Consider the following 13,341-nt stretch of genomic DNA (forward strand, 5'->3'; position numbering starts at 1 on the left):
CCACCACAGCCAAAAAATGATTTTAAATGAATCATGAAAATGTAAAAATTCAGCCTTCATCAACTGATCGGATCTGGAATTCAGGATAGTAATTCTCACCTTTTAAAACTGCTTTTTCTTGCAGCAGACCTGGTAGTTCTTTTAGAAAGGCCTGCACTGTCAGAAATGCTAGGTTCAGACAGTTTACTTTTCTGAACACTGGATTGCAGAATTACTCTGAAAAGAGTGGGAAAAAGATATTATATCAAACAAGTTAAAAACACATAATGCACAATAGGATTGATATGTTATGTGGTTTTCCACAAACACATCTGAAAATTAGGGTAGTGTGAACAGATTTATTTGGTCTTCACGGTTTAAGTCTTATAGGTTTCAGTGAAAGCATTAGTATTTCCAACTTTTTTGGTTTAGAGCTTCTCGGAGAGAGAAATAAGGATTTCTTTTTAAATGTGCCAAAAAAGATTACACAAGATCAAGAATCAGCTACATGCATGCCCATATTCTCTTCAACTATCAAAATGAACTGACGAATGGAAAAAAACTCTTGAGATTCTTAGCGGTATTCCAGAAGGCAAATGTATCCACGTATCAATTGCACACTTAAGTATTTCACAGAAAAGACAAAATGAGCTGGTGTACTGCAATCTTGAAAGTTGCAAAGCTATGAGGGTAGTGTTTATATTTTTCACCCAAAATTCCCCCTTTCCCCAAAAAATATCAGTGGAAAGTAGAGTAATTAACAAAGGTTTGCATCATCTGAATATTTGCATCATGTTAAATAAGAACTACTCGGTAGAAAAATTATCTATTTATAAGTTTCTGTCCACCATAAATCACCAGTTTATGTACAACAAATTAGTGCCCAGAAAAAAAATGCTATGATTTAAAAAGATTTTAAAATTCATTAATTGTACAGGCAGATGGAAGTAAAGCAGTTTCCAATGACTTTCCTTCCCACTTGCAGTCTATTATGCAATCCAAAAGTTGCCTTAAAAATGTGCAAAAGGGTGCTGGGGCTGCAGGTAGAATTGGTAAAACAACAACAAAAAAAACCCATTCCCCCCCCTCCAATGAAAGCATCAATGAATCTAGATTCTTCCTGCTAAATGAAAAAAAAAAATCCCCATTCACAGAAGGCAAATTCTGAATATAAGCTAGTCTTTTCAACATTGAAGCCTTCCGTATGTGTTAACTCAATCACCTGGAAGTATCTAGCCAGCATGCCCATTGCTGAGAATTCCAGAATCTGAAGATTCAAATTCTGCATGGTGACACTGTGTGGTTATTGCATAATGACCTGCGTAATAACTCTGAGTGGTGGCACAGTGGTTAGAATGCAGTATTGCAGGCTAATTCTGCCGATTGGCAGCAGTTCAAACCTGACCGGCTCAAAGTTGACTCAGCCTTCCATCTTTCCCGAGATTGGTAAATGAAGACCCAGATTTTTTTGGGGGGGGGGGCAATATGCTGACTTTGTAAACCACTTAGAGAGGATTGTAGAGCACCATGAAGCAGTATGTAAGTCTAAGTGCTATTGCTATTAATATCATGGTTGAGGAAAGCTTGTCTAACTTACTAATCAGCAAAACATTCCTTTTATAAGACCACTGCTCCTTTGTTATCCCATTATCTTACTTTATGTTATCTTCAACTTGAGAAACAAAAAGAACTTTCTGCTTTTTCCAAAGTAAGAAAGGAATGGTAAAACAAACCTCTTATCAGTTACCAAATTATAGGTAGTCCTCAACTTACATCCATTGAATTAATAATGGCTCCGAGTTACCACGGCTTTGGAAAAGGTCCTCATACTTATGACCATTACACCATCACTCTGGTCTCTGATTGCAATTCTGGCATTTGGCAATTGGTTCCCATTTAGGACTGTCTGCAACATTCTGCGGTCATGTGACCAAGATTTGTGACTTTTACATCTGGTTTCCAATAAAATTGATCAATTGGGGAAGCCAGATTTGCTTAACGACCACATGATTGGCTTAACAAATGCAGTAAAAACGTCCATGAAATTGACTCCGGTCACATCATGATTCACTTTAAGAATGCATTGAGTTATCTTGGAAATTGTAGTTGTAAGTCAAGAACAACTTGTAGCTTCCTTGACTCCTTCACTAAATATACTACTATACTACTCCTTTTATTCAAGACACAACAATATTTTGCTCTCTTTCAGTCTATTTATGTGAACAATTAAATGGATAGAAAAAAAAACCCAGATGAATGGAGGGCAGGCAATTTTAACTTATTCTCCAAAAGCACCCGAAGGCAGGACGAGAAGCAATAAATGGAAACTAATCAAGGAAAGAACCTACCTAGAATTAAGGAGAAATTTCCTGACAGAACAATTAATCAGTGGAATGACCTGCCTCCAGAAGTTGTGGGTGCTCCAACACTGGATGTTTTAAAGAAGAGATTAGACAATCATTTGTCTGAAATGGTATAGAACAGTGATGGCGAACCGTTTAGAGATCGAGTGCCCAAACGGCAACCCAAAACCCATTTATTTATCGCTGGGTGCAGGGTGGGATTTGGCCAACAGGTTGGTTGTGGCTGTGGTGGTCAAAGCAGACTGGGTGGGTGTGGCCAAAGTAGGCATGGTCACCTCGATGTTGCTCATGAAGAGGGACGCCTGTGGGCGCCAGGCAGGGTTGGGGGAGATCCAGGGGGGTCTCTGGCAGGTGGGGCAGGAAGCTCGTCCTGCGGGTTGAGGCGAGGTGAGGCAGAGCGGGGGTGCCATTGCCGCGGGGCAAGGCGAGGCAGGGGCTGGGGCAACTGCTGCCTGACACTATCGGCCTCCACACACAGAAGCCAGCGAGCACATGGGGGTTGATGATATCCATCAGCAGCCACAGCCTGCCGGCTCCTCGACTGGCTCACTCTGGGGCTCTGCAGCCCGCTGCCAGCAGTTCAGAGAAGTCACCTCTGAGCTGGACAGCTGGCTGACACTGAGGAGGTGATGCAGTGGGTCGTGCCTGGGAAAAAGAGAGCATGCGAAGCCAGGAGGGATGAGACGGGGGGGAGGGAAACCAGCCGTGCCGGGATGCATCTGGCCACATGGGACCTCAGGCGGCTGGTTGAAGAGGGACCTGCCATCTCTGGGACGTGTGCCATAGGTTCACCGCCACTGGTATAGAATATCCTGCTTTGAGCAGGGGGTTGGAATAGAAGACCTCCAAGGTCCCTTCCAACTGTCTTAATCTGTTATATATATATAAAAAAGTTTCACTGATATATATTTATTTAATTTCTAGATCCCGATAATCTCTTCAAATGAGGGAAAATCTATGTCTAAATATATTTTTAAAAAATAGTCAGATTTTAGTAAGCATACTTTTGATCATGGATGCCCAATCTTTTGGCTTGCATAGGCTGCACTGAGTGAAGAGGAATTGTCTTGGGCCACATGATAGCAGTGTTCCAATATCTCAGAGGCTGCCACAAAGAAGAGGGAGTCAAGCTATTTTCCAAAGCGCCTGAAGGCAGGACAAGGAGCAACGGGTGGAAACTAACCAGAGAGACAAGCAACCTAGAACTAAGGAGAAACTTCCTGACAGTTAGAACAATTAACCAGTGGAACAACCTGCCTCCAGAAGCGGTGAATGTTCCAACATTGGAAGTTTTTAAGAAGAAACTGGACAGCCATTTGTCCGAAATGGTATAGGGTTTCTTGCCTGAGCAGGGGGTTGGACTAGATGACCTCCAAGGTACCTTCCAACTTTATTATTATTATTACATATAAAATATGCAATACAATTACTATATAAAAATATCTCTAAAAATCACACAATGCCAAAAGTTTATGATCTTATGGGGTTACATTACTAGCTGTCCAGGGATGCATGTGACCAGCTATGGATTGGACACCTGCTTTAGATATTAGACCTCCCTCCACAAAGTTAATAAAATCTCACTTGGAAGGGAAATTGGAGATGGCAACAGATTTCTTCCAACAATAAACTACAATATTCTATCTTGCAAATTGTGCTAATTTTCAAATGAGCAACATTTACTCATGACTACCACTGTAATGAAAATTGCAAAAAATAGTTAATGACTAAATGACTCATCCTCTTGGTAACATGTGTCACTATCCAATAACTTATCTCACTGAATTAGAGTGAATATAATTACTGATATAGACGAGAATGAAAACAGAATTATTCATCCCCAGGAAACTTGACATTAAAGTTTCAAGCACCTTACACAATTTATACAGTAAAAATGTCACATACTTTGCAATTTTTAAAATAAAAATATAGTGTGTGCTATCTTTCAGTAATAATTCAAATAAAATGATGGGCAGTTTTCAAGATAAATATAGTCTTGTTCTGTATTACAGCAATTGATCATTTAGGATTACAAAAAGAGAAGAATTCAGAGCTAAATACAACAACAAAACAGAAGATGGCCAACACCAGATTCTAAGACAAGTATAGAAAAATGTTGAAATATTTGAAAGAATCATTAGGAGGCAGAGTCCAATGATTAATATGCCTAAATGTAATTCAAATAATTATGCTGTCCTAACTATATTTTGTCACCCTCCATATGGCAGGAAATTTAAATTAAATTAATTTATCTGCTGCAGGACACTGAAGAAAAAGGAAATGGAATGTTTGTGACAACAGTGTGTGAGTGTGTAAGGGACAAAACAGAAGAAGCTGGAAAGATAGATGTATAAAAATAAGCTCTGATTGGAATCTTAGCCAAGAATGAGTGGCTATGTATTTGATAGCTTGAAATATTATAATACTATATTAGGTTCTGCTACTCTCCCAGATTCACATCTCCAGCTGAAATAGCACCTGGAGGCTGTGGGTGGCAGGTTCTTTCTTCAATTGCACCTGGTGCATTGTGCAGCCATTTCTGGATCAAGGAATTTTGCACACAGTCAATCATCTTAGATAGACTACTACAATCTGATCTGCCTGGTCTGTCTTAGAAGAACATTAAAAAGTTCAACTAGTATAGCATGCATCTCCCTGTATAGTTGTGGGTGCGTCAAACTTTGCCCATGTGACAGCACTACTTCAACAGGTGCAATGCCTGCCAATTAGCTTTTAGGTGCAACTCAAGATGCTGTTTTTCACCTTTAAAACCCTTATGGCTCAGACAGAGATACCTATGAGACCACATTCTCTGCACTGAACCTATTCATTCAATGAAATCAGATTTGAGCTTTCTGAAGATCCCTTTTTTCAGGGATGCTTTGACCTTTCTGAGCGATAACCCCTTTGGAACAATTTACCTTGGTTATCCTGTCCACCTGCCAATACTGGGCTTCCAAGAGGCTATAAAGACCTGGATCTTTGGGAAGATATTTTGGAATGTGGAGATTTTGTATTAACATCATGGGATGGCATTTCACCTGTTGTTTTCTAGGTTGTTTATACATTTGATTTTTTTTTACTTGTAACATTTGTTTTGGGAGCTTGCAAACTTTTTACAACCTATAGAATTTAGCAGAACTAAAGCCTCAGTCAGTCAGTCAGTCAGTCAATCAAACAAGAAATAAATATGAACAGAGTTGTGGACTTGATCCTTCTTAGTACTCCATTCAGTATTCAGTACTTCAGTATTCTTAAGACTACTGCCCACTGATGGTTTAAAATAGCAGCAATCTAAAAAATGTTTATCTTTTTCATTAACTGAATTACTTTGCATACAGCCAAATACTACATTGACTAATCGGAATGCTCCAATTACTTCAAAGCATTCATGGGGACAGGAGAGGAGGGGAAAGAAAAGGGCATACACCCATTCCCTGTTTAGCAACCATCTTAATTAGCAACCATTTACAAATACTACTGTAATAAATAATTCATTTTCTGACCTATGCATTCATTTATCACCAAATTTCATATGCTTGGCAACAACACACACCAGTGAGAGTAACGCTGGCAGAGCTGCAAGAGAGAACCTTAACTGAATGAGATGGAAGCAACCAGCAACCGTTTCCCTCCCTCCTTCTCTATTTCAATCCTAATCGTCTCACTTGACAACCTGGTCACTGGAAATGAACTTGTTCACTAAATGAGGAGTGGGTATATAACAGAACTGTAGCACTGAATGCCTAGACCCGAGGTCTTCAAACTTGGCCCTTTTATGACTTGTGGACTTCAACTCCCAGAATTCCTCAGCCAGCGTGCCTGGCTGAGGAATTCTGGGAGTTGAAGTCCACAAGTCATAAAAGGGCCAAGTTTGAAGACCCCTGGCCTAGACTATGGGCTTATTTGTTTACACCTCTTCATACTTATGGAGTGAAAACACAAAGTCAGAAGGTCCAGCCTCAAAGGATTCCAGAAACAGACTAATTTTCTCGTACTTGCAAACAAAAGGAAGCAAATCCCACTATACATTCAAAATAATACCACACATATAAGTTTTCTACACAAAATATCTGGACCAGCACGCAGACAGCTCAGAAGAAAATTCTAAGATAGATAAATCACCCCTTGTTCTACATCCCTTTTTGCTTTTAAGAGTACCTAGAGAAGTTAAATGAAGGGGGGGGGGCAGGGGGAGATGGTAATAAAATGCAATGCACTTATGATTAAGGCAAGAAAATGAGCTGCTGAAGAGAATGTAATAGGGACACTTACACAGTGGCTCTCCCAAGGGAGGTTCTGATGGACCTATGTTCTTAAACCATCTAGACAGAATAGCAGGTTGGGAAGGAGGGAGCCACACACAATCCACCAGATGACAATGCTACTCAGAGCAGAGGCCAGTATAGCTAGGAGACATCTAAAAAGGAGCGAAGGGTGGGGAGGAAGAGATGAACATGAAGTCAAAAGGGGGTGGGAAAATTAAGAATTTTGCAGATGAACGGTACATTTCAGCTAAAAGAAATGTCCATTAATTTTCACTATGGAAAATGTTTTCCACTCACTGAGCAAAGGCTATCTATTTTTTTTTTAAAGGAATTCCTTTGCCATTATTCTGCAACTCACTTTCACCTTAAAGTATGAATTAATCCTAGACTGGTTCAAGTACTATTTTTTAAAAAAATGCCCAACCACTCCCTTATTTACAAAATGACCTTCCAATATCACATATCACATCGGCACTCTATGGGTGGATTAACAGATTAAATCTGTTCTATGTATGTTACACTTTACCTATGCACACAAAATGTAGCACTGATGAAACTAATTTTTTTTTCAATATTTAATTATGTATCTTAAAAGCATGGCATTTTTAACTGATTATGCTTCTTTTTCTAACCTTAATAAAAACAAACTTACCATACACTTTAAAGGTATAGCACAACCCATCCCAGCACAAGGGCTGGCATGACAATAGCTTCCTAAGCAAAGGCCCCTAGAAAGAAGGTTATTCTGACTAAAATGATGAATCTGACCTTTCATTCAGGAGTCATTTTCAATAGTGCTGACACTGATAACAAAACCTAAAAAAAAATTCAGTTTAAAAAACATTCAATTTAACAATTTAAAAAAGCATTTGAGGAAGATTACATGTATGTCTTAGTGACAGACCAAAGAATTTGATGATAATAAAATGAAATCGTGAGGCTTGTAAGTGACTCAGTCAAAAAGAATTACGATGAGGTAACACGGAACGTAACTAAATCAAATTTTTTTTAAAAAGTGTTTGCATTTACAAAACCAAAATAAAGTTAACTTACGTTAATGGAACTGAATATGCTTTTGCCTGCCTTTTACTTTTAAGGGCACGGAGCTTGTCCCCTTGTGTTACTGTGTGTGTTTCTTCTTCATCACTGTACTGTAAATAAATGGTAAGTCATTGAAATTATTTATAACAAAGCTTTCAAGTCCTACTACTGAAGAATCATATTTACCACAGTACTAGATAGGGGTGGATTGTTTTACCCAGCGCCAACAGTTCTTACAAAAGTGTTCTGAGCATTTTATTTTAGTTTTTTTAACGTGAAAGTCAAATCAGTAAGATAAAAGGTAAATCTGAGCAGCAGAAAAGAGGCATTTTGGCAAAAAAGTACGATTACGTCCATACTTCTTCTTGCAGAATGTCCTGTTCATTATTTTCTCTACTTTTGGAATGCTTGATAGGGACAGAAATACAGAACAGCCATACAAATGAATCCAATTACTCTTGCTTTATTATACCCATGTTAAAAGAAGAAGAAGAAAAAAAAAGGTTTCCTAAGATTTCCAACAGCACACCATGCGGATGATTACCGGTTCAGAATCTTTTCTGCTGGCATTCTGATTTTTTGAATCGTTAATTGAAATGTCATCTACTCCTGAAAGGATTTTTGTAACTGCAAGCTTTTGAGTCTTCTTTAGCTTTGAACGATAAATATCACCTTCCATCCAAAGTTCTGACTGTTTGCTATAATAGAAAGAAATTAAGTTAGAAGCCAGCTCATTTCAATGTATAACCATATTTATAATTAAAATCAAATTGTTTCAATATTGGACATTAATCGTTGCAAGGGCACAGATAGAACACCAGTTCTAGTTCTAGCATCACATGTTTCCTAGAAATTATACAATGCCACTATTGATTTGCATACAACTATTTCTGTCTTCCATCTGGTTCCATCCATTTTGCTCTAACAGAAGTGTCTGCTAATGGAAAAGGCCATGACTGTCATTCATTCTTCTTCCCCATATAGTTCTTTGTGCCTCTTCCAAAATTTTGAGGCACTGGGACAGTATGAAAGGCAGCCTGGCAAAATGCAGAGGCTCAGCAAAAGCCATCTTCTTCCCTAATCAGCAGACGTTTGGCTTTTCTGGGTACAAAAACCTACTGGAAAAAAACAAGAGTAACACCTAGCAAAATGTGATTTTGAAAATGAATGCTAAATTTTACATTTAAGCATTAATAGAATAATGTCAAAGAGCACAGATGTAATGAGCAAAACTGACCATATGGAATGGTACACTTGCAGCGAAAGATATAATTTAGGATAATACACTGATTAATCCATTATCTTGTTATGCAAGGTTTGTTGATTTACTATAATGTCCTTTTCCACATTGTACTGCTATAAATCATATTTTTTTTTAAAAAAAGACAGGATTCATATAATTTGTTAAACCAAACACATAAACAGTATTATGGTTAATAATCTAGCATTTTTAACTTAATGTGGTAAAACACATTTAGCCACTGAATAGACCTGGATAATTCTGATCAAATGGTGGCTATTGCAGATTGTTTACAATGCAGTTTCTCATTTCATTCAGAACTTAAAGTAATGACCAGTTCCGCAAACAACTAGTAACTCTCTATAACTCTCTATATGGCTATATGGTTCAAACATACAATGATAGTATAACATATGCAGGTCATCCTTGTTTAGTGACCATTTGCAGTTACAACAATGATGAAAAAGTAACTTTACCAATCCTCATATTTACAACTGTATGTATGTATGTATGTATGTATGTATGTATGTATGTATGTATGTATGTATTTATTTGTTAGTATGTATGTAGGAAAAAAGAATACCTATTATACATTTAAGTGAAGCTAAGGCCCAGGGTACTTTTCTTTAAACTTGATACCTTCCAGATATGATGGGCTATAATTCCCTTCAACAATGGTCAGGCTAGATAACATATCTGAAGAACACCAGATTAAAGAAGTCCAGCTTGCTACAAAAAACAATTATTATATTTAATACTAAATCATTCTGATATTGCACATAGACATAAATATATGCATCCATATTTAAATGTTTACATACTCCAACAAGAAATGTTGTTGAGTTCCAATCACAGAACCAGGTCTACAAATTCTAATCCAGGCAATAGTTTCAGCAGCAGTCATCCTGTAATGCTTCATAATATAACACGCTATAAGTGTACCAGTTCTGCCAAGTCCAGCTGTATAAAACATAAGGAAATTTACTTTATTTGGGTTTTAAGAAGTTGAAAAAATTGAAGAATCTTCAATTCAAAGTTTTAAAGATAGGATAACCTTGAAAGCTGTTTTTCAAAAACCCAAGGGTTTTTGCTATTAATCCAATTCAAAATAATTGAATTGGATTTGCTATTAATCCAATTCAAAATAACAAAAACACTATATAACCTTTGAGGGGTTTCAAAATTTTGTATAGGTAGTATCCTGGATCTACTTTACACTACGCTCATTTATGCAAAAAAATTTGATTGAAAATACTTAACATTTCGTAACTTGCGTCTCAAGCATATTAGATTAGCATGCTTCCGTATAGGTAATGGCAAAGACAGGTCATTAGATTTATAGCAAGAGGCGACAGTAGTTGTAGCCTAAGACAGAATAACCTCTTATCTTCACAGAATGAGGAAAAAATAATAATATCCTCTGCTATGACTAATTTCAACCTTTTGTGTGAAATGATCTAATTCTGATCAAACTCACTAAAAATATATCCTGAGGCAGTATTCAGACAGCCAAATCTGATGAGTTCTACAGGGGCTGGTAAGGCACGTTATGAACACAGTTATAAGCAATGAGACATTAATGATCTGAATTCATCACTTTAATACCTTTGCAATGTACTGCTATAGCACCTTCAGCATTCTCACAAATGTTCAGAAATGCTTTGATGATAGCATCATTAGGTATACTTCCATCAGCAAAGAAGAGATCATAATGGTCAAACCCTGTGTCTTTAAATCTTCTAGAATCATACATTTTCTTATTCAGGCGGATTACAGTGGTAACATTATGCCTTCTGAAGTATGGAAAATAGGCTTCGGGTGCATGATGTGGATACCCTTGAAGGAAAAAACAAATGCAGAAAATCATGTCAGATACAACCCATTGATGAAAGAGCATCCAAATCTATACAAGGGTGTTTTCCCCCCACAAACATTCATTCTGAAAATTAAGAGAATATTCTGCCTTAAATATGAGGCAACTGCAACTACCAGATTGGCCAACAGTCTGATTCTGTATCTGATAATTTCCTATGGAACTCATAAAGCTCTTTATAATTTAAGCATACCATTTTCAATTCTACTTCTTGAGTGAGGTCCACTGAACGCCATGATTTTTTTGGGTATTATCCAGTTGAAATCTCCATTTTCTGCCCTCTGTTAAGAAATAATACATTTTTTTACTTCATTTCTCATACATAGCATTTGATCTATTTGTTTTGGTGAACAAAACAAAGGAGACAATGATTGTTAATGTAAAGGTCTTGTTGTATATTAGAATATATACTCTTAATTCATGCTATCACACTTTTAATCTTAGCTGAAGAGCTACCTCACATGGTGATGCAACAGTTTTAAGTTTGGTTCGGTTACTTATTTTTTTCCACCTCACTTATTTAAATTTATTTTTTAAAATTCAAGAGATGTAAATAATACATGCCAATTTTATGCAAATATAGTCTCAACAGTAACTGTAAGTAATTACTAGAAACGTGAATGATACTTACTTCATAATGCTCATATTCATTTACATCAAATGTATTGAAATCAAGGAAGCCATAATGCAATGCCTATAATTCACAAGAAATGAATTTAACATGTAGAAATCTGGTAGAGTAGATGATAAACATTCTTTTTAAACACTTTATCTACCAATCATCAGCATAGTAACTGATTTCATTTAAATACTTCTATCAGAAATCTTCCAAATTAGCTGCACAACTTCTGTAAACTAGCAAACACAGTAAGTTCAAATCCAACATATCCAAAGTGGAGACTTTGAATATTTAAAAAGCACCACATAAAAGACATTACTACTTAAATGCTATTCAGCTTTATAATGAAGCTTTCATCACTCAAGTTAACATAGACAAGCAGCCAATCTTGAAGGTCAGAATGCATGAGTAGTATAACATGGAAAGGCAACCAAAGAATTCTTGAGAGAATTCTTGCATACTCAATCCTGGAACCATCTCAGAATTTGTTTTAATTTATTTCTCTGGTTTATCTAATTTCAGAGATTAAATTTCCCTAGGATTTCAAAAAGTTTAAATAAATAACAGCCTTATATATCACACTAACATGAACTATATCAGGGGTAGGCAACCCAAAACACTTAAAGAGCCACTTGGACCCGTTTCCCACCAAAAACAAAACACTGGGAGCCGCAAAACCATTTTGATATCTAAAATGAAGATAACACTGCATATATCCTTTTTTACCTTTATTATAGGTGTGTGTTTGTGTGTGTGTGTATATATATGTATATGTATGTATATATACACACACACACACACACACACACACACACACACGTAAAAAAAGGATATATGCAGTGTTATCTTCATTTTAGATGTCAAAAGGGTCTCTCTCTCTCTCTCCCTATCTGCCCTTGGTCTGCCACTCCTCTTCTCCCGCTCTCTTTCTTTCTCTCTCTCTCTTTCCTCTCTCTCTCTCTCTCCCCCTCTCTCTCTCCCCCTCTCTCTCTTTCTCCCCCCCCCTCTCCTATCTGCTGCTCACCTGACAAGCTTCAGGCTGTTGTCCAACAAGATCGGGGTAGGCAACCTCGCCTCTTTTATGACTCATAGACTTCAACTCCCAGAATTCCTGAGTCAGCCTAGCTGGGCTAGCTAGCTCTCTCCTGCCCTTCCTGCTTCCTGCAGAGACGCAGCAAAGGGAGGAGCTCCGCCCAGTAAGCTTTTCAGCTCCTCGGAGAACATGTGAGTACACTCTCTTTTACACACACACACACACACACAGAGAGAGAGAGAGAGAGAGAGAGAGAGAGAGAGAGAGAGAGAGAGAGAGAGAGAGAGAAGCAGGGAAGCGCAAATCCTCTCTCTGTCTCTGTCTCTCTCTGCAAAGGCAGAGGAGGCTGGGAGCCGCAGGGGAAGGCTCAAAGAGCCGCATGCGGCTCCGGAGCCGCAGGTTGCCGACCTGTGAACTATATCATACTAACCTTACTTATTGCATGGAAACAGTCAAGCAGAGTTAGATGAAAAGTGCAGGTACCAAATGCAGCATCCCTGTGAGGAATACATATATGAGCTCAAATCCAGTTTGCAAGACAAAACAGCTGATGTTTCTCATTTGTCTATATATATATATATCTGTATACTCATTTTCATTACATGAGCACTAAGTAGTTTAGTAAGGACTGAAAAACCACCAGCTGTTCTCCAATTTTTTAGCATCCATTTATTGCTTTTCCGGACTCTGTTTACACCAACATATTATGCTAGTGAGGGCTTATATATAAAGTTGTTAAACTGATAAAAGCTGACACATTAAATAGCCACAAGCAGTAAAACAGAGCACATGTTGGGCATAATCTCTATTGCATGGCTGCTGATCCAGAAACAAGAAACAAATTTCATTCCACCAAGATGTGGAAGAGAGAGAAAATAGATTACCATCTATCATCTTGAGAAGCAGTCGGATCAGTCTTTTCCAT

General features: G+C 37.7%; 1 protein-coding gene across 21 annotated transcripts in view; it reads right to left on the minus strand.

The window, feature by feature from the left end:
* Positions 1–13,341, minus strand: part of CDC14B (cell division cycle 14B) — a 74,701-nt gene that overhangs the window by 25,175 nt on the left and 36,185 nt on the right. For 14 of the 21 annotated variants that reach the window (XR_005557053.1, XR_005557052.1, XR_005557054.1 and 11 more), the window contains 8 exons: positions 12,847–12,913; positions 11,396–11,458; positions 10,958–11,045; positions 10,497–10,727; positions 9,713–9,851; positions 8,196–8,349; positions 7,664–7,761; positions 100–216 (listed from right to left, as the gene is read on the minus strand). Coding sequence is in view for 14 of the 21 variants with exons in the window: in XM_039346387.1 (XP_039202321.1) it covers positions 100–216; positions 7,664–7,761; positions 8,196–8,349; positions 9,713–9,851; positions 10,497–10,727; positions 10,958–11,045; positions 11,396–11,458; positions 12,847–12,913 (957 nt within the window). In the remaining 7 variants the exon portion in view is untranslated. Of the gene's footprint in view, positions 1–99; positions 217–6,617; positions 6,763–7,378; positions 7,427–7,663; positions 7,762–8,195; positions 8,350–9,712; positions 9,852–10,496; positions 10,728–10,957; positions 11,046–11,395; positions 11,459–12,846; positions 12,914–13,341 lie in introns of those variants that run through there. The other 7 variants (XR_005557056.1, XR_005557058.1, XM_039346389.1 and 4 more) reach the window with 4 other exon arrangements.

Source organism: Crotalus tigris, unplaced genomic scaffold (genome assembly GCF_016545835.1).
Source record: "Crotalus tigris isolate CLP2741 ecotype Arizona unplaced genomic scaffold, ASM1654583v1 scf7180000017993.1374955, whole genome shotgun sequence".
NCBI lineage: Eukaryota > Metazoa > Chordata > Lepidosauria > Squamata > Viperidae > Crotalus > Crotalus tigris.